This window comes from Saccopteryx bilineata, chromosome 4, assembly GCF_036850765.1.
Source record: "Saccopteryx bilineata isolate mSacBil1 chromosome 4, mSacBil1_pri_phased_curated, whole genome shotgun sequence".
Lineage (NCBI taxonomy): Eukaryota > Metazoa > Chordata > Mammalia > Chiroptera > Emballonuridae > Saccopteryx > Saccopteryx bilineata.
The window spans coordinates 168,062,700-168,087,309 of NC_089493.1; the positions used below are offsets into that span (position 1 = coordinate 168,062,700).

The following is a 24,610-nucleotide window of genomic DNA, read 5'->3' on the forward strand; positions in this document are numbered from 1 at the left end:
ATCTAAAGTTCCAGCTAGTGGAGGATGACTGGAAGGGTCATGGGGCTGGGCCTTGAAGCTACTTTTGCAGAGCACTTGATACAAAATGGAGAGAATGGTAAGTGTCCAGAGCTGCTTCGGTTAGAAAGTGGCAACACAGGAATATGAGAATATGAACTTGGGCTTGCTGACTCTTAACCTCAGGCCCCTGACTCTGCAGGTATATGGATTATCTAGTTCTCCTGGCAGTGACAGGTACAGAGATGGATTTCTGCTCACTTACCCCACTCTCTCTGATTTCTGTCCTTCTTTACCCTTGTTCTTAGTACTAGAATAAGTAAATAGACCAACACACACACTCTGAATGTTTCCAGAGAGGTGATCAAATCAAAACCTGAAGTGAGACCACTTCCTGGAAGGCAGTGTTATAGGGAAGCCCTAAGTATTATACTGTATTTTCATATGCTGGTTGAACATATATAAATCTTGATGGTGATGACAATGACAACAATACCAATATTAATCAACTTATGCTTACTCCCGGCCAAGGGGCTGTGCCAAGAATTTTCACTACATTATCTCATTTAATCCTCTCAAGAAACCTGTGAGGCAAGTACTGTGATTATTTTATAAGTGGGAAGAGTGAGGCCAGAAAGGTCAAGTAACTTGCCCCAGTTCCCTTGGCACATAATTAATCCATCACTGCTTGCAGGCAGACCTCCTCACACACACCCCTACGGCTCCCCTGTGCTGCATCTTAGGTGAGTCGGCTCAATCCTCATCGCGATGCAGAAGTTCCAGCATTACCTACCCAGAGTGCAGTCTCTATGTTGAGGATGGAATGACAACAGTCACGACATACGCCATATGCACAGAAATTCTAGCACTTGGAAATTGTAATTGTTACCTTGTGTGACCCCAGAATTCAAGGTTTCCCACAAGAGCCAGCTTAACCCTGAGGAATGCTTCTTCAAGATTGTTTTTCCCCTGAGAGTCTGGGGACCAGAGAGCATTCCCGTGGGTTCAGAAAACTGGTAAAACTTATTAGAAATGTTTAAAACCTTAGAGAAATTAAAGTTTGTTCCCCTTATGGTGTGTGTGGGGAGGGGGCAGATCATACAAATCGTGCGGCTTGCCTGACACGACTGACGACACTCTGGGTTGGATTATTTGCAGTAAATGCTGCTTCTGTACAGTTGACATACTAAATGGAGTCTCTTTTTTTTTTTTTTTTTTTTTGCCTCTCTTGGTGCCTGTTTTCATTGAGTATCAGGCATGCAGAAGGCCAGTTTGAAGACAGGCTCTCAAAACCAGGCCCAGTGTACCTGGCTCGTCAGCGGCAAGCCCCAACCTCAGCCCTCCTGCTCCTCACCTCAAGGGTCTGCATGGTGGCTGGGAAGGCAGGGATAGTGCCAGTGGGTTTGTAAGTGCCAGCTTCCCTTCTCGCTACCCGTGCACTTGAGGGCAGAGGGTGAGCACAATAAAGAGCTCATTTGTATTTAGATCCTGCTGCGTGTGTTGCATATTCCATGAATAATTAAGATCACCTGATATATAAACCATCCCATCAAAGCCAGTGATATGCATTCCATTTAAAATCCATCCTACGGAACATTACTTTCTACCAACCTGTGCTATACGCTGTATCTCCTGATTTCATTCATCCTCTCCTCCTGATTCCTGATGTTTGGCCCTTCTGATTCTCTTAACAGGGACCAAGTATGATTTTTGGCTTCTATACAACATCTAATGCCTCAGTGATAACTCAGGGAATTCCCAACTACATTACAGTAAGACCCAGACTTTAATATCAATACGTATCAATGTCAGAACTACTAAAGCAGAAGGAAGACATTTTATGTCCTAGATAGTTAAAAAGATGCTTTTCTCCAAAGCTATTGATATAACTCCGTTTATCAAAACCATCAAGAGCTGGGCCTGCAGGAAAGCCCAGAAGAGATATTCAGCATTGGGCTCGACTTGCTCCAGCTCTCCAGTTTCTGTATGGTCTGGAGAGCGACTCTACCCCTTCAGTCACCACAGCCTCATCTGTGTGATCTCCAGAGCGAATGCTGCGTAATTTATGATGTGTAAGGCTACGACTTGAACTAGAGTCTCACAAATTAAGCCCAGTGGGAAGGTAACCCGGAGAGTAAGTAAACTTGAACCTGAGCCCTTGTCTGTGCTAGGTTTACTGCCCCTGCCCCATGTGTCTCTTCTGCTCATGGAGCAAACAGGACCCTGACCAGCCTCGGGCGCCAGACCCTTCGCTAGTTACAGAAAACAGCAATTGAACACTGGCCACCACATTGGATCTCAAAGCTGCTGTGTAAGTCTGCAGAGTCCCCTGTCGGAAGGCCGTGGCCCTAACAACTCTAGACCCTTTCCACATTTACATTACCCCCCCCCCCCGAGAGTGTCATGTCTGAACAGAACCTTGGAGAAGAGGTTTTCCCAGTATTTAGAGATCTTTTCTTTGCCCACCCTTGACTAAGGAAGACACCAGAAAGGTAAAAGTCTCCAAGAAAGATGGGTGCTTACTGTGCTGGTCGCTCTTGTCCCTTGTCCCATCCACTGTGCCATCTGGAAGGATCCTCAGGAAGTGGCCCCCATTGCTGCAGTAGAGGAGTTTGGGCTTCTTGTAATTCCCTGGAGGCAGATTAAACTTCTCGGTCAGGGCTGTGAACGTGGTGACGTCCCCTTCAGCCATGGTTCAGCAGCTACTGGTAAGGGTGCTCTCAAGGCTGTAAGAGATTGAACAGACCTGTAGAGTGTCCTCCCAGCAAAGGTGCAATGTTCACTTTCAGGAAGGGAAAGAGAGCCTTGGGGTGCAGGGCTCTGGTTGGTTAGACACCACAGACTGGCCAGGAGATGACCACAGTCGTGGGCCTGCGCGGTGGCTGGCAGCTAAGGGAAGGTGGTCCCAGCATGGGCGGGATGGCGGGGCATTTCTTACTTCCCAGCTGGACACAGCTTTGGATCAAGCCATACGTTTTTTAGAACTTTAAATTTAATCATTTGGCCAAGGGAAAAAAAAATAATGCGTTGTTTCCTCCTTCTGATCCACACACACCTCAAATTAAATACCGAAGTTGCCCTAAAATAACACCCCGGGCCCGGCTGAAACCCACAGAAGCCGAGAGGCCGGCACTGAGGTTTTGCCGCCCACCCTCCCACTGTTTTGACTGGGTACCGCCAGGCCCAGGTGCGGAGATAGGTCAGGGAGCCCGGCCCTCGGGACGTGGAGGACACACATGGTAAAGGGAAATTCTGGGTTTGCTGGTGGGGCTAGAACCGGAACTGGGGAGTGGTGTGTGGGGGTGTCATGTGGGGGTTGGAAAGGGCAAACACTGCACCAAGGGAATTTTTTTGAGACAGGGCATTATGAAGTCTGTGCCAGCCATCGCCAGCTTCCACAGCCCTCCACACATCCTCACTGAGAGGGCTGTGTCCCTGTGCAGAGGCCGTCTCCATCCTAATTGCCGTCTGATGAAACACACGATGGCACAGAACCCACCAGACTGCATATTATAATCCTCTAATGTTGTATGTCCCCACTGTGTACAAGTTTATAATATATTAGTGTAAAAAATGTGTCAGTTATACCCCTAAGGATTATAAAGCAAAGCCAATAAACACTAGAATTTTAAAGCACCTACTTGTCCCCACCATTTAGGAGAATGACGTGCTGGTGACTACAAGGACTGTACCACACAGAGGCGGAGAGACTAGGACACTCACGTGGGACCTTCACAAGTGTGAGTAGCTGCTGATTGTACATATCGGTTATCAAGTGGCTTTACAATAGAATCATTATCACCACTATTAACATATTCTGGGCTAAAAGTTAATTCATGTAATCCTCACCATAACCCTGTGAGACAGACACTGATACTATCCCCATTTTATTATTATTATTTTTATTAAATGAAGCCAAAAAACTTAGAGATGTCCAGTGGTCTGTCCAAGGTCAACAGCTAGTAAGTGGTGGAGCTGAGTCTCAAGACGGGTCTCTTGAAGCAAAGCCCCCGCTTGCCCTGACTCGCCAGGAGAAGGTTAAGGGACTTCACTGATGCTGCAGTCCCCCTCCCCCACGGCGTCCCTTGCTATGGTCTCAGTTACCCACGGCCAATCGTGGTCTGAACATATTAAATGACAAATTCCAGAAGTTGAATCATGCAGCCAACCAAGTAGCCTGATGAACTCTCACACTGTCCCACTCCGTCCCACCCGAGACATGAATCTCCTGTCATCCAGCATGTCCACACTGTGTCCACTACCTACCTGTTTGTCACTTAGTAGCCGTCTGGGTTACCAGACTGACTGTTGTGGTATCATACATAGTATGTACTTGTGTTAGGCGGCCCCTTATTTTACTTCACAATGGCCTAAAGCCATTCATCGGACTTTCATTACAGTATATTCTTATAGGGGTTCTGTTTTATTATTAGTTATTATTCTTCATCTCTTATTGTGCCTAATTCATAAATTCAACTTTATCACAGGTATGGATATATAGGAAAATGTAGTATATAGGGTTTGGTACTATCTGTTGTTTTGGCCAAAAGTTAATTTATCTGTGACCCAGGTGTAGGTAATTACTACCACCCACAGCCTCAATTCTTCCCCCATGCCCACCTTGCAGTGGGGTTCCAGATACCTCCTCATTCCCCAGGGGACCCACATCACTAGGGGTTAAGGAGCCTGTGAGTGTCACGGAAGGCCGGCCAGCCTCCTGCACTTTCCACTCACCATCCACCCACCCACCCACCCACCCACCATCCCATCCCCCATCCACCCATCTCTGGAGTAACCTCCTGGAGCCATTCCATAGAAATTAATTCCGCTATAAATGAAGGCAACAATTTGGGTAATCAGTCTTGGTGACTTTGGAATTAGGATTCGTGTTGGAAACCTCCATTTGTTTTCTCTGCTCCAGGCATTTAATGTGTCTGCAGATACCAATCTGTAGCCACAAGGGCCGGTCAGACCATCTCCAGTTTCTATTAGACATAGTTTGAAGTCTCTCCAAGGACCTACCAAAGAGAATTTTGCATATACCATATAAACTGTTTAAAGTCAGACCATCCCAAATATTTTCTTTACAGCTGATAAAACTCTGTCCAGCTCTTTTCACATAACACAATAACAGACAGAAAATTAATTCTATTTACATCTAGTTCACAGGGAAGACGGCAGAGTTTCCCTGAGACAGCAGATTGCATTTCTTCCCCAAACCCTCACTATTTCTTCCACATTCTTCTCTCCCATCCGCAAGCCTCTAGTCTTTGTGTCCATCTCTGTTTCTCTCTCTCTCTCTCTGTCTCTCTACTCATCCCCTTTACCCCCAGCTGCAGCAGCAGTTTCGGCCAAGAATTGTGCTGATTTTCCCATTCCTAGACCTTGTCACAGAGGGGCTCTCCCAGCTACACAAGCTCTGCCAGAGGCCAGCAGGCACCCCCCCTTCCTGATTAGAGCGCAGTCTGTGGTTACACCGGGGCACAACTCTGCTGTTGGCCTGCTCCCCTAAGAAGGGGTCAGTAATGGGGTGGTTGCCCTGATTTCAGATTGCGCCCATCACCCTTCAGTGCAGATCCATACCTGGACCCTGAAGGGGACATGCTGACTCCTGGAAGTAAGCCTGGAGTCAGAGTGAAATTGATAAACTGTGGAAGTGGCATTTATGAATCAGCTGAAACTTTAAAAAATGAAACCACTTGTGTTGCTCAAGGAAACCCCAGGGGCATAAAAAGTCCTTAGTCCTTATCTATCTATCTATCTATCTATCTATCTATCTATCATCTATCGGTCCATCCATCATCCATCCATCTATCCATCTTTCTATTTATCTATTTATTTATTTATTTGCTTTATTACAATTTGCCGATATTTTAAGCCATGGTTGGTCCACAGTTCCATGTCAATCCAGTGTTTGTTAAGGGACAGGGATAAAGGAAGTCTATGACGTGATAAAACCTTTAGGCAGCAGTCTTAGCAAGCCCTTGGGGATCTACATAAATTGCCTTAATAAATGAATCCATTAACTACATGAAATCAGGCATTAAGTATAATGGAAATTCATTAAGTTTTGCTCCTTGTTATTATCTTAAAATTTTCCCCCCATTGATTTGAAAGAGAGAGGATGAGGAAGGAGAAAGAGAGAGGGAGTGAGAGGCATTAACTCGGTTCCGCTTAGTTGTGTACTCTCGGACAACACTCTATCCACTGAGCAACCCGGCCAGGGCTTAATATCTTTCCGTTAACTGTCAAGGGAGGGGATTCTCTCTCTCTCTCTCCCTCCCTCTCTCTTTCTCTTCACATGTGCATGTTGGGAAATGGGAAAGATCAAGCCCAGTGCACTTCTTGTCATTGTTGTGTGCTAAGCCCAGCCTTTTGAAATTTGGGGCACTGGCGAAATTTTGGGAAAACCTGGAAATTTTCTTGCCATATCAGTGACACTGAGGTGAGTAGGACACCAGGCCTTTTGGAGCATCTGTGTTAAAAGGCTGACACATTTCGTCAGCTATAGCTTCCGGAACTCTGACACATGAGCAGGATGGTAAGTGTACACTCTTGTCCAGGAATAGACAGTCACTTCACTGCGGTACCATGAGCAACACTGTGCAGCCCCTTCTAGGCACTAATTGGCTCTGGGAACCAGGGAGAGTCATTCACTCCTTTCAAGATGTTTCCTCTAATACTCCCCACCCTGCCTGCCTCCGAGTTGTCTGAAATGTTATGTGGGCTAAATGTTCACAGCATTATTTGGAGAGAAGAAAAATATGACCTGGCTTGTAGGAGATGTGAGTAACTGGTTATGTGAAACTAGTCAAAGCCTGATCTGGTCTAGGTCAGCTTTGATTGAAAGCTTAAAATATTTTTTCAATCGGTATGAAAATAGAATTCTTTATTCCCTCTCACATTGGCAGAAATAGACAAAACCCCTCCCCTCATCACTGAAGCCACCAAGACAGCAGAGAGATGCGGGCGACAGCGGTAAAGCATGGCTGTGTATGACAGAACCCAGGTCATCATTTCAGGCTCCGTCCTCAGCTCAGCCACAGTTACTGAAGTGACATGTGTGAAGCCCGCTGTATATAGGAGACACTTGTACTCAGTTTGGCCCTGGTGACTAAGCTAGAAGGAACACTTACGGTTCTAAGAATCAAGGGAGGGCAAACATTGATTGTTTGTTTGCTTTTAACCCCTGTCACCTTTTACACCAGGGGTCGGGAAATTTTTTGGCTGAAAGAGCCATGAACGCCACATATTTTAAAATGCAATTCCGTGAGAGCCATACAACTACCCGTGTACATTATGCATTATCCAATAAAAATTTGGTGTTGTCCTGGAGGACAGCTGTGATTGGCTCCAGCCACCCGCAACCATGAACATGAGTGGTAGGAAATGAATGGATTGTAATACATGAGAATGTTTTATATTTTTAACATTATTATTATTTTTTATTAAAGATTTGTCTGCGAGCCAGATGCAGCCATCAAAAGAGACACATCTGGCTTGCAAGCCATAGGTTCCTGACCCCTGCTTTACACAGTGCAGAATACCCACGAAGGGAGATATTTTGCAAAGTGTATAAAGCCACTGAAAGTAGATGTATAGGCATTTATTAAGTGATAACTGGATATGTGCCCTCAAATCCAGCATATATAACACCTTTGATTCCAAATACACTTTAAGTCCTTGCTCTCTGTTATCTCAAAGCTTAACTGTTCCTTACAGATATTTAACCAAGACCTAGTTAACTCAGAGTGCACATTAAATATTAAAGGCAACTACTAAAAGAAAAGAGATAGAATGCACTAATTCCAACCAGCAGCTAGTAAAGATAAGGGAAATGTGATGAAATAAATAAAACTGTACTTATCCAGAAGAATTCGGAAAAAAAGGGAAAAATTGAAAATAGAAAGATGCAAAAAAATAGGTAGTAAAAATAAATCCAAATATATTTAAATCACAATAAATGTAAATGGGCTAAATTTACTAGCTACTGGATTTTTTAAAAAAATTCATCTACACTCTGATTACAAGAGACACATTTAAAACAATGACACAGAAAGGTTAAAAGTGAAAGGGTGAAAAATAAGTTTCAAATGTTAACCAGGCCCTAGCCGACTGGCTCAGTGGTAGAGCATTGGCCTGGTGTGCGGGAGTCCCGGGTTTGATTCCTAGCCAGGGCACACAGGAGAAGCGCCTATCTGCTTCTCCACGCCTCCCCCCCTCCTTCCTCTCTGTCTCTCTTCCCCTCCCACAGCCAAGGCTCCATGGAGCAAAGATGGCCCGGGCACTAAGGATGGCTCTGTGGCCTCTGCCTCAGGTGCTAGAATGGCCCTGGTTGCAGCAGAGCGACGCCCCAGATGGGCAGAGCATCACCCCCTGGTGGGCATGCCGGGTGGATCCCAGTCAGGCGCATGCGGGAGTCTGTCTGACTGCCTCCCCATTTCCAGCTTCAGAAAAATTAAAAAAAAAACACAAAAAAACCCCTAAAGTACAAAGAAAGCAAAACCAAAGATCAAGGATAAAAGGAGTCACTGCATGGCGACAAGTGAAACAATCAACAGAAAGAGGAAAAAGTCTAAGCTTGTGTAATAATGACATAGCCTCAAAATATAGAAAACAAAAATTGAAAAATACATCAGGAGAAGTTGACAAATCCACAACAATAGTGGGAGATTTTAATACATTTCTGTCACAAATGATAGAGCAAACAAAAGAATATGAAGGATATAGAAGATTGAAGTACACAATTAACAAGTTTAATTGAATGAACACAGGAGACCTCTGTACCCAATGATTAGTGAGTACCATTCTTTCAAGGACTTCTGGAGCATTTATAAGAATTGATCTTGCATCAGTCATAAGGCAAGACTCAACATGAAAAGAACCATTTTGTTCAGACTATTCTTTGGGTAGAGTAGAAACCACTCCCACCCATCCCACTGGTGACAAAAACCCATTCAACTGTACCTTTTTAATGTTTACCAAAATCATCCCCGCTCTGTCTACATTAGTGCAGATGCAACACCTCTCACCTGGGCTGCTGAGACAGGTAGCAGTGGTCTCTCTTCTCCAGCACGGCTCTCTTTTAATCCTCTTCTGACCCTGTGGCTCGTGACCAATGAATCTGACCTGCTGCTAGAGCTCTCTGTGTCCGTGGGCTCCCTGCTGCCACCAGGATAAATAAAGCCCAGATCTCATCATGACCTATGAGTCTTTCCTCATCTGCTCCTCATCTGCCCCTGCTGCCTTTTCTCTTACTGACCTGTTCTTCCTGTAGCCCCCCCATAGCCTCCCACCCTGCCGCATTCTTTCTTTTCCCTCCACCCCATCTACTGCGGCCTGGTTGAGTCATACTCACCCTTCAGAAATTTATCTCAGATATTTCCTCCTCCAGAAAGCCAGCTCTCACCCCCCCACACACACCCCAGCTCTCACCTCCCTCCTATCCCTCTGCACCACACACACCAGTGTAGATTAGTCGATTTCCTAACGCTGCTGTAGCCACAGGGCATGGACTCTGGTTATGCGCTGGGTATAATCACCACGCTTGGTACCTGTCGGGATTGTTCTAAGGTCTCAACAGGGCTTCCTCCCTCCATCTCCCACCAAACTCTCTCCAAACTAGTCTTTCATTTCCTTGAAACCACTACCTCCCTCCCAACCCCTGACTTTTACCCATGCTGTTCCCTCTCCCGAGAGCACTGTTCCTTTTCATGTCTCACTACCCCACTCTTTGGATTAACTCACACGTTTTCTTTGAGTCTTAGTTCAATTGCCAAATTCTCAAGGAAGCCTTTCCTGACTTTCCTTAATTGGGTCAGGTTCCTCCAGTTCTCACAGGACCATCTCACGTCTCCTCAGAGCTCTTACTTCAGTTTTTAATTACATACTCATTCTTTTGATTATTTAATTAATGTCATGACTGGGCTGCCAGCTTGGTAATGGTATAAATCAATGTCTTGCCCACCATGGTCTGGCAAAGTACCTGGCATCTAATAGTCACTTGATAAGTATTTGCTGAATGAGTGAATGAATATAATTTAACAATGTTTACTTGACTGTCTTCTTTATTAGTCTCTAAGACCCTGGGCTATGCCTTCTCTTTCTAGACCCAGCGCTTGGCAAATGCCTGCACATAATCATGGGTATTTGTTGACGGAATATGAGGCCAGTTCCTTCTCGGGATGCTCAAGTGGAAACGTTTTATCAGGAGATTCAATCTTCAGGTATTAATGGTGAAACTAGGCTAAGAGCCTAAATATGTTTTAATTGGGCTAAAATGAGGCTAGACTATCCTGCCCTTGGTTAAAAGCAGGCCCAAACCTGGTTCCCATCTTGTAGAAGATACTTCCTTATTTCTTCAGAAGACGTATTCTGGAAATTAAGAATCTAACAGAAGGCATCAGACCCTTTGGTCTCTAGTCTGACCTTCTTATCTTCTTAGTCTGACCACGAGAAAGTATGTGTGGTCTGGGAGAAGAATTCCAGGTTTTGTTATTGCTGCCAGGGCGTGTTGGTTTGGCAGGGCCTCACTCTGCACCTTCTGGTGAAGGAAAGTCTGCCTGGAGGCAGGGAGACAGTGTGTTCTTCCTCTCTTTCCTCCACTCCACCCTCAGTGATCTGTGTCAGGTCGGAGGTAGGAATGCAGCCATGGCCAGCTGGCCCAGGATAGCAGCTCAGCTTGCTGCTCTCAAGCCAGTGCTGTTCCATGGGCTGAAATCTCCTCTTCTAAAGTAGGCAGTAAACTGCGGATGTGGCCATGGGACAGACTTGATAGTGGTGTGCAGGAGATTGTAGAGCCAATTATTAAATATTCAAGAATTTTGCAAGCCAGTTGTTAAACCATCAGTAGCTTGCAATCCACCCTGGAGAGAATATTTATATTACAGAAATTGGCAAATGCTATAAATGAGAGCTTTTCCCCTCCATTTCTATCCTTCCTTTCCTTCCCCACCTCCTCTCTTTTCTCTAATAGGTGGTTTATCAACGTTATTATTAAATTTGGGTTTGAGTCCTGACCACACATTTGCTAGCAAGTTGACCTTACAGTGTGTCAGTTTCCTCATCTGCAGAATGGGATTCTGTAACAGCAGCTCTGCTCAGAGTTGCTCTGTGTTTTGTGATCGTACATATAAAGTAGTGAAACTGGAAAACTTACGAGCATTCAATAGGTGTTAGTTCGGTGGCCATCCTCTAGATATCATATTGTTTACTTTTGTCAATATGTACCATTAATTTTGGATTGAACCAACTTGATTTTAAACATTGAGTACTGTTTTGGAAATATTTGAAAAATATTTTCCATATATAGATTAGAAATGTTCATTATCACTTAGGTATAATGATTGTCTCTTCTCATTTGCTTGGGTGCTGCCTGTGATGTACTAGTGATCAGTTCATGGTATATTTCATTGGTGTTTGTGCATTACTGACTGTCCCAGGTGACAGAGAACCTAGGGTTCAATAGTCTTTCTTGCCTGTTCTTTCTCTTTTTTTAAATTGAGTATTGGGAGGTGGGGAGGTAGAGACAGACTGCCATATACGCCCCGATCCGGATCTACCTGGCAAGCCTCCTGCAGGACGATGCTCTGCCCATCTAGGACTGCTGCTTCACTGCTCAGCAACCGAGCTATTTCATCATCTGAGGTGAGGTCATGGAGCCATCCTCAGAGCCTGGGGCCAAACTGCTTGAACCATTCTAACCATGGCTGCAGGAAGGGAAGGGAGAGGGCAGGAGGAAGGGTGGAGAAGCAGATGGCCACTTCTCCTGTGTGCCCTGACCAGAAATCGAACTCGAGACTTCCACATGCCAGGCTGACGCTCTGCCACTGAGCCAACCAGCCAGGGCCTTGCCTGTTCTTTAATTTCAGATCATTCTAATTCTAAAAAAATCCCCAAATCATTGATAATGAACTCCCCTGGCTTCCCAAATCAAATATTATTTGAGGGAGATCAAGGTGCCATACTCTAGAATGCCAACAACTTGTGCTCAGTGCCTGCCATGGGTAGAATCTTGCAGATGCCCTGGAATTTTAGAAAAGAAAGAGAGAGAAAAGGAAAAGGAAGAAGGAAAGCCTGAAATCTCTAACCCACAGTTATAAAATGCAAAAGCCTCTGAATACTAGGAAGTCCTTTCATAACTCAAATTGTGGCAGAACCTGACCCAAACTATCCTATGATGAAAATCTTTACTTATTCCACTTTGTGTTAATATTTATATAATCCAGTGCAGAATTAGTGACGTGTTTGATTATAGGGTACTGTCCTAGACTCCACTGGAGTTGTTTCATAATATACAATATATGTGTCATACTGCCTTTCTAAAATATCCAAAATTGTGGATTCTAATATATATTGAGCCACATGGTTTTTCAGATAAGGGATGCTGGACCTGTAGCAAATATCATAGCCTTTGCCTTTAAGGATTTTATACTCTGGCCATACCAGACTCATCAAGCCATGCTTCAGAAAAGAGGGGCAGAAGCCTGGACCACGTGTAGCTGGCAGGAAGTGGGGTGGTATCACCCAACAGCTCAATCCCAGCTGTAGCTCTCACGCTCCTTAGCGAACAGTAGAAAATCTGAGCAGACATCCCCCCTCCCCCAAAGATCTTCTCCAATACCCTTTATTTCTTCTCTTGACTCTGTATCTTTCCTCTGCAGTCTGGCTTATCTATCTCCAAAATACTTCCCGCAATTGAGTGTTATTTAATTGGAGGTCAGGAATTCTTTTAAGTGTTTAGAGAAAACAGCCTCCACTCCAAGAGGGAAAATGGTGCACACCCTGGTGCGGTGGCTTGTTCTGTTCTGTCTGAACTTTAATGGTACACCCCAGTCCAGAGCATCCTGCAGGCTCCCAGCCATCCTGAGGATGTGCACTCATCTTAAATGGAAATATCCGTCCTGCAGACTGCAGCTTTAAAGCTGTGGGGCTTCGAGCCAAAAGCAAAGTGATTCTGCAGAGGCTGTAGCAGCCCTCAGCCCTTCACATAACCTCCTACTGACGTGTCTCCAAAAATCTTCTGAATCTGTTGTACAAATTACAATCTCTAGAACCAGCCCCAGAAAGAATGTGAGGACATTTCTTTCTCAGAGTCTGCTAAACTTCCAGCTCATAGGATGATGGTCTGTTTGCTGCATCTTCTTTCTTTTTCTTATCTCCTGACCCAGAAAATTTGGCTTCTCCAAACTCAGTCTTTTGAACTTTGTATTTGTTATCTCTTTGGAAATGCCAAGGGCTTGTCCTACTTTGTGTTTCCCAATAGCCTGCTTTGGACTTAGCCATTAATAATAAAATATGTCCATAAATAATAAAGTAGTAACCTTTTCTCAAACATTTACTATGTAGCAGGTATAGTCCTAAGTGTATCATACATTATTTTAATTAATCCTCAAAGAAATTCTGTTAGGTAGGCATTACTTCTTTTTCTTTCTTTGTTCTTTAGGCTGGGAGGTAAAGGAATAGAGTAAAATTTTCTATTCAGTCGTTTACCCTAGTTGGTTCAGTGCTCCAAAGTTTAATTAATAGAACAGGGATGCTGTCCTGCACTGAACTCAAGGCGTTTGCTTTTTTTTTTTTTTTTTTCCATTGATTTGATAGGGAGAGAGGGGAAGGGTGAGAGAGAAAGAGAGGAGAAAATGGGGGGGAGGGGAGTGAGAGAGGCATTAACTTTTTCCACTTAGTTGTTTCATTTAGTTGTACACTCATTGGTTGCTTCTGGTATGTGCCCTGACTGGGGATTGAACCCACAACTTCGGCATGCAGGGACAAAGCTGTATCCACTGAACCACTCAGTCAGGGCCAAGGAATTTGCTTTTTTATACCTCATTTTTCAGCTAAAGACTAGAGGCTTGGAGAATTTAAATAATTTTTCTAAGGTCACACCACTAAGTGAATGTTAGAGCCGAGATCCGAAGGGAGGGTTGAGTCTAGAATCCATGATTTTAAAAAATTGCCAAGAAATGTGGGAAAGAGAAGTAAAAGCTCATTGAGCTGCGTAATCCTTAGCTTCTCTATTCTTTTTACCCCACCAGCCTCTATAACTTGCAAAGCCCTATTAACTGTGTTCTAAAGCAGATAATGGTTTTTTTCTTTGTTTGTTTGTTTGTTTGTTTGTTTTTAGCAAGTGAGTGAGAGGGGTGGAGGGAGAGAGATGAGAAGCATCAACTCATAGTTACAGCACTTTAATTGTTCATCAATTGCTTCTCATATGTGCCTTGACCAGAGGGCTCCAGCTGAGCCAGTGACCCCTTGTTCAAGCCAGTGACCTTGGGCTCAAGCCAGCAACCATGGGATCATGTTGATGATCCCACACTCAAGCTGGCAACCCCGTGCTCAAGCCGGTGACCTCAGGATTTCTAACCTGGTACCTCAGTGTCCCAGGTCGATGCTCTATCCACTGCACTACCACCAGTCAGGCACTAAAGAAGCTACCTGTTTTCATTGACTGGAGTCTTTGCAAGTTCCTACCTTGACACAGAACTGTTCTCCTTCACAGAAGTACATTGGCCTCTATTTTGTCACTCTCCTGCTTCCCCCAAATGGCCCAGTGTCATGTGAGTCTGTCTTAACCTTTGTCACAGTAGAGTCACTGGCCTTTGCTTATAAAAGCCCTGGGGCCAGGCCAGAGACCACTTCGGGGGGTTCCCAGTGAATGGCCCTCCTATGCACCGTGAGAAAGGCAAGTTCACACAGCCTGAGCGTCACAGACCCAGGCTTTGGCTTCTGCTGCTTCGTTAACTGCTCGTGGGCCAGCAAATCATTTAACGTCTCTGATCCTCAGCTGCCTCATTTGTAAAAGGAAGTTGTTAAGACTACTGGTCTGGTCATGGTACCATGAGGAAAGAGTAGAGAAAGGCCAGCCCTGGCTGGGATGCTCAGTGAACAGAACATCATCCTGGCATGCTCAGGTCATGGGTTCAGTCCCTGGTCAGGGCACACACGAGGAGCAATCAATGAGCACACAACTAAGTGGAACAACTAAGTGGAAAAACAAATTGATGCTTCTCTCTCTCTCCCTCCCCCTTCCTCTAATTCTCTCTCAAATCAATGGGAAAAAATTTTTAAAAAAGGAGAGAGAGAGACTAGAGTAAGGCCTAAGAAGGGCCTGCATACAATGAGTGTCTAAGAAATAGAAGGAATTGTTGTTAATAAGAGCTTATGTTTTTGTGTATTGATTATTTACATTTTTAAAAGCACTTGGCCTTTTGCAAAGCACTGGAGCAAACCAGTATCTCTGGGTGCCTGCTGTGTAGACACTACATTAAGTACTTTCGAATCATTTGTATTTGCTATTCCTTTTATGACACGAATAGCTATGCACTTTCCCTTTCTCTCTAGCCGAGAGCTGGGACGCAGGAAGGCTGAACAGCTAGCTTATCAAGGCAAATCTGTGGTTTAGCCGAGAATAAAATCCTCAGTCCTGAGACATTAGTTTACTGTGTCACCCCTCTGCAGGGCCGCCTCCTTTCCGGGGGTCCCAGGCTCACTGAAAACATTAAATAAAAAAGACAAAACTCACATTTCTGCCAGACAGATGATATCCAGGCATCTCTGGAAGAATGCTTAGCAGTCCCGGCGTGCGGTGTTGTGTTTTAAGGCGCTTGGATACGGAAGAGGAATGTAAACTCCATGGAGCTCATTTCACGTGTCAGGGTCTATTCTGGTTCTTGAAAGTGGGCCACAGAGGCCCTGGCTGTGCCCGGAGAGCTACACGCCAGCAGAGGCATCCCGCAGCAAGCAGGATTTACAAAGGGGCCCAGCAACAGTCACGGCCAAAGGGCAGGGAGAAAACAGTCACCTGCCCCAGGCCCAGCCTTCCAGTAACTAGTTTTTGCAGCGTCTATATCAGGGTAGTATAAACCCTGCTTCCTTTTACAGTCTTTCTTTTTAAGGACTTTGGTTATTTTTAGAGGTTTGTTTTACTTGCCAACTCTCTTTGATCTCACATAGAAAGTCCAAAAGGGACCCTTCTCCCACTCGCACCATTTGCCCTGTGTCAGCATGCCTGACAGCTTGCGTGGTCCTGGGACCAGCCACTGGAATTCACACACAGGTCCGCACACAAGCCCGCTGCTGGCAGGCACCAGGTGGGTTTTATAGGAAGTAGACGAGCAAGAGAGCATCACAGAAGGCTCCCGGAGATGAACAGGGTTTGATAAGGGATGAAAGCGTTCGCAGGTGGGTTGAAACCATGTGTCCAAGAAGCTAAACTAAAATAAATGTGCCTTGGGTTCTAACATCTCCAAGACAGTGCACTTTGCAGAGGACGGCATTTATCAGAAAACTCGCAAGGAAAGGTGGGTACCGATAACTGTGACAGGTCACTCCTCGGCCAAATGCGGCCTCTCACAGGTGTTCTCTTTCATATTGGCAGGTAGCTCAAAGCGTGGTTTCCACTCCTCAAGATTTTCCTCCTTTTCTATTTCTTTTTTCTAACTGACCTTTCAAAGCCATTTATATCGCCCACTGTTCACTACTCCTCTCTCATCTTTTAGAAATCAAATGGGTGGGGTTGTTTGAAAAATGGAGAATTCTGTTATTGGCCTTTGAAAACAGATTAGGCAAGAAAAGTACAGAGAAATGTCAGAGTGTCTTCTCTTAAGTTTCAAGGATGCCATGTTTTTGCACATAATTCTTCTCAACTTTTTAAAGATCCCACATTCCTTGGCTCCTCCTCGGTGCTGTTGGATTCAAGGGGCTACTATGGAAGCCGATAACTCTCGACATTTAGATGGGTCCGTCCAGAAGGCAGAGCATTTCCCAATGTTTTAATGGTGTTGTATTCTTGAACCCTTAATGGTGTAATTAACTTTCCTATAGGTCTGTTCATATGAAATAAATAAATAAGTGGGTATTGCTTTTCAAAATTGCCCTCCATAGGAGTTTTCAAATTTCACATTCTGTAGGGATTTAATTGACTTGATTTTTTAAAAATTTATTCATTTTAGAGAGGAGAGAGAGAGAGAGAGAGAAGGAGGGGAGGAGCAGAAAGCATCAACTCTCATATGTGCCTTGACCAGACAAGCCCAGGGTTTCAAACCGGCGACCCCAGAGTTCTATGTCAATGCTTTATCCACCGCACCACCACAGGCCAGGCCAACTTGATTTTCAAAATAATACTTTGCATAGCATTTTTAGCAAATGACTACTACGAGCTTGCCCAGGTCTAATTATGTCGGACCCACCATATCTAGAAGGGTTCTCATCACTTCCTTGTGCTCTGTCTCAGACCCAAATGTGTTTCTTGTATAACATTTATGATCATTTGTGATTTTATATTTGTTTACTTGTTACTGTCTCACTCCAGTACATCACATATACATACACACACACACATATACAACACACACAAACATGTACACACAAATATGTACACATACATACACACAGAAATGACACACACAGGCGCACACACACACAAATGTGTACACACATGCTTACACACAAACGTGACACACACAATCACACACGCGTGCGCGCGCACACAGGACTGTAAGCCTCATGAGGACCCAGATCAGGTCTGTTTTGCTCACATTATATGTCAGCATGTAGATCTGTGCCTAACACATAGTAATTGCTCAAAAAATACTTGGGAACGAGTGAATTCAAGAACTCTGTTCTCAAAGAAAGGTGCTGGGTTAAAAAAAACTCAACTAACTTACTAAAAATAATCCTTATAGGAAAAGTTACTATTTAAGGTTACTTTCCCTTTTCTGTTGATCCTTTTAAGTTTGGTGAATAGCATTTGTCCGAGAATTGTGTTTACAGGGCAAGTGGGTGGAAGCACTGGTTATCCACAGAGTGTGGATGAGGATTAGTGAGAGGTCCACCACGTTTGTCCTCTCATTTTCCCGTCTCCTGATCCATCTTCCCATATTTACTAAATGCTAATCAAGTACATGCCAGGCATAGTACAACAGGGTGGCAGTGTTCCTACCTCACAGGACTGCTGTGAGGACCAAATGAGATTGTAATTAACAGCTTGTATCAAAATATCTGACATACTAAGAGCCAGATAAATGCTGGCTATTAACATTATCATCAGGAATATTTATGGAGCAACTGTTATGCACCTTCTGTCTCAGAGACTCCAGAATAAGGAGAAAAGATACCATCTATACCACCAGGGGGCTTATGGTGATGTATGTCGTCAGTTTTCTTCCCATAATATCAGTTTTCAGAGCTAGGGTCACATGGTAGTCTCTTTGTTTTATAGGTGGGGTGGATCAGCTAGCCGTGAGGAAAGAAACAAAATATCAAAATTTTGAATAAAGAATCAATACTATTGATTTTTTTCCTTTTGCCTCAGACTCCTTGTATAGCTTGGCCCAGCACTGTTACTGAGCCTTTTTATTATTATTTTTTTAATTTGATATTTCATTTGTCATTTTTTTCTTGCATGAAATTTGACTTTTAAAAAATATATTGCATTGAAATACTATTTATCTTGATTTCTGAGTAAATGTTCTACCTGAAGCAAGTGACTCCCCCGTCTCACATCAGCCCCAGTTCTTTTTTTCTTTTTGTGACAGAGACAGAGTCAGAGGGAGAGGGACAGATAGGGACAGACAGACAGGAAGGGAGAGAGATGAGAAACATCAATTCTTTGTTGCGACACCATAATTGTTCATTGATTGCTTTCTCATATTGCTACAGCAGACCAAGTAACCCCTTGCTCAAGCCAGCGACCTTGGGCTCAAGCTGGTGAGCTTTGCTCAAACCAGATGAGCCCGTGCTCAAGCTGGCGACCTTGGGGTCTCTAACCTGGGTCCTCCGCATCCCACTCTATCCACTGCGCCACCGCCTGGTCAGGCCAGCCCCAGCCCTTTTAATGAGTCTGGTTCTCTAACCTCTCAAAAGTGAGCCCTTTGACTCTAGTTGAGGGTTATCAAATTCATGTACTTATTATCCACTGTCAACACCCAGAGCAGCCCACCATAGATGGCTATCTTAACATCTGAAGTAGCCCCCTCTTTTGTACTTGGTCCCCTCCAATAATTTTTATACATAAAGCCAGAGGGACTTTTTAAAACCCACATCAGGTCAGTCACACCCTTTTTAAAAACGTTCTGTGGCTTTCCATTTTCATAAACCCTTCCCATGGCCTACAAGATCCCGTGTGGCCTGGCATTGGCTCCTGCCACTCTGTCCCTTTGCCCACTGTGTTCCAGCCACTCCTGTCCTCTCTGGGACCCTTGATCCACCGTGGCCTTCTCCACATGGCTGCCTTCATACAAACTGTTCACTTTCCAGCAACACCTGTCTCTAGCACTTTCCTCCTGTGGCCCTGCTCACCTTACAGATGGCTACGGAAGCAGCAGCTCCTCAGGGGTCCACCCTGACCTCCTGATCTAGGTTCTGTCCCCATTCTGCTTTATTCTTCTTTTTGTTGCCTCCTGGGGTTTTTTTTCCCCGCAACACTTCCCATCATTTGCAGTTAGGTAAAGACCCATCCATGTGTCTACTTGTTTGATGTCTATCTCCCTCATTAGACTGGAAGCTCCCTGAAGGCAGCAGCATGTTTAGTCCCTATCGTCTCCCCAGCCCCTAAACCATGCCTGGCACAGAGGATTTGCTCAAATGTCTCTAGACTGAATGAAGGAAGGAAGGGAATGAATGAATAAATCTGTCTTCAGCTTATAAAATCGTCACCTAAGGACACTGCCACATACTAAGGGACTTACTTTCATATCCCAATCTTCTCTGTGCCGTAATGAACTTTGCTCTTCCAAAGCAAGTGTTTTTCCCCTAGATTATTTTTATAGAAAAATGTGAAGCAAATATAGAGATAATTATTGATTCTCACCCATGAAGTCCTGTTCCCTATCACCAACATCCTCCTGAGAGCCTGCTGCAGAATTCCTGTGAACCACAGGAAATAAGTTCACTAACCACTTGAAATGCTGCTGCAAAAATAGACCAGACTTGACCTTCTTCCTGTGGGGGGGCCTCTCTCCTCAGGGAAAATGTTGCAAAGACATTTTATCTGCTCTTAAGTGCCCCCCCTTCAGTCGTCCTCCCTGCAGCGTTTATCTGCACATGCTCAGAATCCTTTTCTCAGATTGCCCCCCACTGCCTAGGCCATCACCGGAGCAGATTGTTCATTTTATGATATATATGTGGTTTGAAAAGCTGATCATTTATAACCTGGCTTTACTCAATACATTAGGACCCCCCCCATTAATAAACATAAATCTGCACTTCCATTTGTAGTAATTGCATAGGATCAGTATAGGGACATGCAGAACTGTGTTAAGTAATCCCCTGTTACTGAACATCTAGGTTGTGTACTGTTTGTCAGCATTATGAACACGGGGTCTGGGCTGGGCCTGGCACCTGCAGCCTCTACAAGCCTGCCAGGGGATTCCAGTGCAACCAGAGTGTGAGAACCGTGGTCCAGGGTAACCGTTCTTTCTACATCCAAGTAGAGGAAAAGAATTCAGCCTGGAAGGGAAGGGCTTGTTTGATTATTTTTCTCCTTTTAGCGAAGTCACTGAAATATCTCCAGATCCACTCTCCTTGTTTTCTTTAAAAGCAGTGGCCCAGGGGACACTGCCCGTTTTGATATGTTTATTTTTTTTTCTCTTTCTTTCCATTACTCATATTTCCTTTGCTCAATGATGGTTTGTCCCTGCTGGGGTGTGGGGGGGAATAAAACAGGTTGAGGCGGAATGAGTGACGGCCCCAGGTCCTCCTCGCCAGTTCTGCTGTGTGAGGCTGAGCAGGAGGGCTTCCTGTCTCCGCAATGAGAGGCTCGGGCGTCCAGCAGGCACCTCGACGGCCTTGACTTCCTCTGGACGGCTCCGAGGCTCTGCTTTGCTTCTTATGGTGGTGCCCGATGGAAAGGCCCAAATTTCTCTAAACGGAGCTAGAAACTAGTTCTGAAGAATGAACTGGCACCTAATCATAATTAAGAAGCCCATAATAGATGAACTCAGGCCTCTAGGGTGAGGAAGGTCCGATGGCTCAGAATTTTGACAAGGTTCCATTATGTTTCTGTTTCTCTCTGCCTCTTTTTTTTTTAAATAAAGTTGTTCCCAGCTTTTTAAAGACCTGAGTACTTATTCATTCACTCGAAACATTTAATGAGCACCTACTATGTGCCAGACATGAGGACTATAGTAGAGAACAGGAAAGATTCAATAAGGCCCTCCTGAAGTTCACATTCTAGTGGGGAAGACTCACCCTAAAAGGGATTCCCAGTGAATTGAATGTTACAGCAACAAAGTCCAGGGCACCATGGGAGCCAGATAATAGGTTGACCTATAGAGCCTGGGAGATGAGAAGACTTCCTGGAGGAAGGGACATTTATATTCCTAGTGAAGAGGGAGAAGAAGTTATCAGGAAGAACATGTGCAAAAGTCCTGAGCCTAGAAAGAGCATGTTTCATTTGGGGAACTGAAAATAGTCCGCCAGGGATGAGGAGAGAGGGCTGTGGCAGGGCTGTGACATGCAGAGCCCTATAGGCCTTTTCTATAGGACTATGGAAAATCACTGAACCATGCAGGCTGGGGTGAGACATGGTCAGATTTACCTTTTTAAAATGGCACTGTGGCTGCTGAGTGGAGAAGTATTGGAGGAGAGGCAGAAGTGGGGAAACTAGATGCAATGGTCCAAGTAAAAGGTAGCAGGACCTCAGGTAGGATGGTAGGTGTGGGCGTAGGCCACATGTGGTGTCCACTCTTCATAGCATCCGGAGGGGGGATCTTGAACTAACTGGCCCAGTAGCCTTCTTTGAGACAGAGGGCAGTGTTTAGCCAATGCATCATACCAAGAGAAGAGCTAAACTTGTATTTTAAAACCCCAGCACCAGATATGCCAGGAACAATAATTTCTGGATGAGATAGTGCTACTTTGGGAATGTGGGGCTTACTGATCTTCAGTAGCAGATTGAAAGCGAGGCACATGTGTCTTAACAGATAACAAACAATGCTATGGAGCCAGAGTTCCGCTCTGCCCGGCTGGCCAGGCTAGGCATTAAGGACTCTGTCCCTGCCCCTCTCCATGCTGTCCTGACTCACCAGATGACTGGACAAGTCGTCTGTCCCTCAGCTGCATGTGTCTGACCTTAAAAACTGAATTTCCGAGTCATGCTACTTACTTTATAAAACCTGCAAGACCGTGTCATCTCTGGGAGGTTTGAGGGCAGGTCAGACACTGGGGCAAGGCCAGGGGGCGAAGAACAGACTCACAATACGCCTCTTGGCCTTATGGTTTGGTGGGGCTTGGTGACACCAGAGGAGATGGCTGAGGCCATCACCAGAGCTCTTCATTCATTCACTCAACAAATGGTTATTAAGGATCCATGCTCCTTCCTATCCCGGTTCTCAGACAGTGAACAAAGCCTGCAGAGTCGTACCACCATGGAGCTCATATTCTAGCCATTTCCTGAGGTGCAGCCAGTGGCCCAACCCGCCTCCAAGCTCTCCTGGGCTTGACATTGAGTAAGAAGGTCCCAGACTTCCCTGGTGCCTGACCAGTGGTGGCGCAGTGGATAGAGCGTTGACCTGGGATGCTGAGGTCCCAGATTTAAAACCCTGAGGTTGCTGGCTTGAGTGCAGGCTAATCAGCTTGAGCAGGGGATCATCGACATGATCCTATGGTCGCTGGCTTGAAGCCCAAGGTCACTGGATCAGCTGGAGCCACCCCCTCCCGGGTCAAGGCACATATGAGAAACAATCAGTGCACAACTACAGTGCTGCAACAAGTTGATGCTTCTCTCTCTGTCTCTAAAAAATAAATAAATAAATAAATAAATAAAATAAAAGACTTCCCTAGTATTGACTCCATCAGTGGCTGCTAACAAAATTGAACTTCCAGTTTGCAAATATGCCAGGTTTGCTCTCACCTCCAGGCCTTTGAACTTGCTTCTCCCTTGGCCTGGACCTCTCTTTGCCAACATTGCCACCCAGCCCGCACCTGCCCCCGGGATATTCCTATTTCTCCTTTAGACTTCCCCTCAGATCTACTCAGACAGACTTCCTGTCCACTGGCCCCAGGCCAGGCCCAGCGCCCAGCCCGAGTCCCCTTGCCCCTCTGTTTTTCACTGGAGTATTGCTGGACTGTTTCTCCCCTTGACCTGGCTCTTTGAGGGCAGAGCCCGTGTCTATTTTTCCCCCTCCAGTGTCCTGCACAGGCCTGGTACATAATATGTGCTTAATAAATATTTGGTGAAAGAAAGGCGGGAGGGCAGGGCAATGCCAGTCATGCCAGGCTGAACGGCTCACTGGTTTTGCTGAAAAGGCCCTCTGTATACTTAGAAGTGCCCCAGGAGCCAAAGCCTGAGAACCTATACCAATTTGCCAGTCCCTGTACTGACCCCGAGTATGAGTATCTTTGACTAAGTCAATCTGAAATGAATCCTGTGTATTTTCTAAAGCCATTTATTGACCCACACCCCCAAAACTAACAAACTGACCAGAGAGAGGAAGAGCCTAGGGAAGAGATGAAGTTGAATCAGTCTCTTATTATTCACTAATTCATTCAACAGATAGTTACTAACTACTGTGATTTATCGGACACTGAGGATACAGAGGCAAACAAACAAAGTAAGCAAAAACCCTGCTTTCACTATCTATTTTTTAGTTTTATACAGGTGAGCAGAGGAAAAGGAAGTCTGAAACAGGGCCCCTTCCTGTATCTCTCTGTTGAAATCAGATTGGGGGTAGCAGTAGGAAGAGAGTGCACCAGGAAACAGGGAATGCACCCTTAGTCAGTAGACCAGGAGACAGGGAGTGTATCTATAGACAGTGGATCAGGAGACAGGGGGTGCACCCATAGACAGTGGAACAGGAGACAGGGAGTGCACCCATAGACAGTGCATCAGAAGACAGGGAGTGTATCCATAGACAGTGGATCAGGAGACAGGGAGTGTATCTATAGACAGTGGATCAGGAGACAGGGGGTGCACCCATAGACAGTGGATCAGGAGACAGGGAGTGTATCTATAGACAGTGGATCAGGAGACAGGGAGTGTATCCATAGACAGTGGATCAGGAGACAGGGGGTGCACCCATAGACAGTGGATCAGGAGACAGGGAGTGTATCCATAGACAGTGGATCAGGAGACAGGGAGTGTATCTATAGACAGTGGATCAGGAGACAGGGAGTGTATCTATAGACAGTGGATCAGGAGACAGGGGGTGCACCCATAGACAGTGGATCAGGAGACAGGGGGTGCACCCATAGACAGTGGATCAGGAGACAGGGAGTGTATCTATAGACAGTGGATCAGGAGACAGGGAGTGTATCTATAGACAGTGGATCAGGAGACAGGGAGTGTATCTATAGACAGTGGATCAGGAGACAGGGAGTGTATCTATAGACAGTGGATCAGGAGACAGGGAGTGCACCCATAGACAGTGGATCAGGAGACAGGGGGTGCACCCATAGACAGTGGATCAGGAGACAGGGAGTGTATCTATAGACAGTGGATCAGGAGACAGGGAGTGTATCTATAGACAGTGGATCAGGAGACAGGGAGTGCACCCATAGACAGTGGATCAGGAGACAGGAGTGCACCCATAGACAGTGGACCAGGAGACAGGGGGTGCACCCATAGACAGTGGATCAGGAGACAGGAGTGCACCCGTAGACAGTGGATCAGGAGACA

The 24,610-nt window shown here is 45.3% G+C and overlaps 1 protein-coding gene and 1 non-coding gene across 8 annotated transcripts in view; both read right to left on the minus strand.

Moving 5' to 3' along the window:
- Positions 1-24,610, minus strand: part of FGF1 (fibroblast growth factor 1) — a 112,597-nt gene that overhangs the window by 19,830 nt on the left and 68,157 nt on the right. For 5 of the 7 annotated variants that reach the window (XM_066272826.1, XM_066272828.1, XM_066272827.1 and 2 more), the window contains one exon: positions 2,521-2,723. In XM_066272826.1, the coding sequence (XP_066128923.1) occupies positions 2,521-2,689 (169 nt within the window). In that variant the 5' untranslated portion in view covers positions 2,690-2,723. Of the gene's footprint in view, positions 1-2,520; positions 2,724-9,029; positions 9,255-15,517; positions 15,809-24,610 lie in introns of those variants that run through there. The other 2 variants (XM_066272824.1, XM_066272829.1) reach the window with 2 other exon arrangements.
- On the minus strand, positions 13,434-13,562 carry LOC136337102 (small nucleolar RNA SNORA36 family). Its single transcript, XR_010731809.1, has one exon. It is a non-coding gene; the product is annotated as a small nucleolar RNA SNORA36 family (small nucleolar RNA).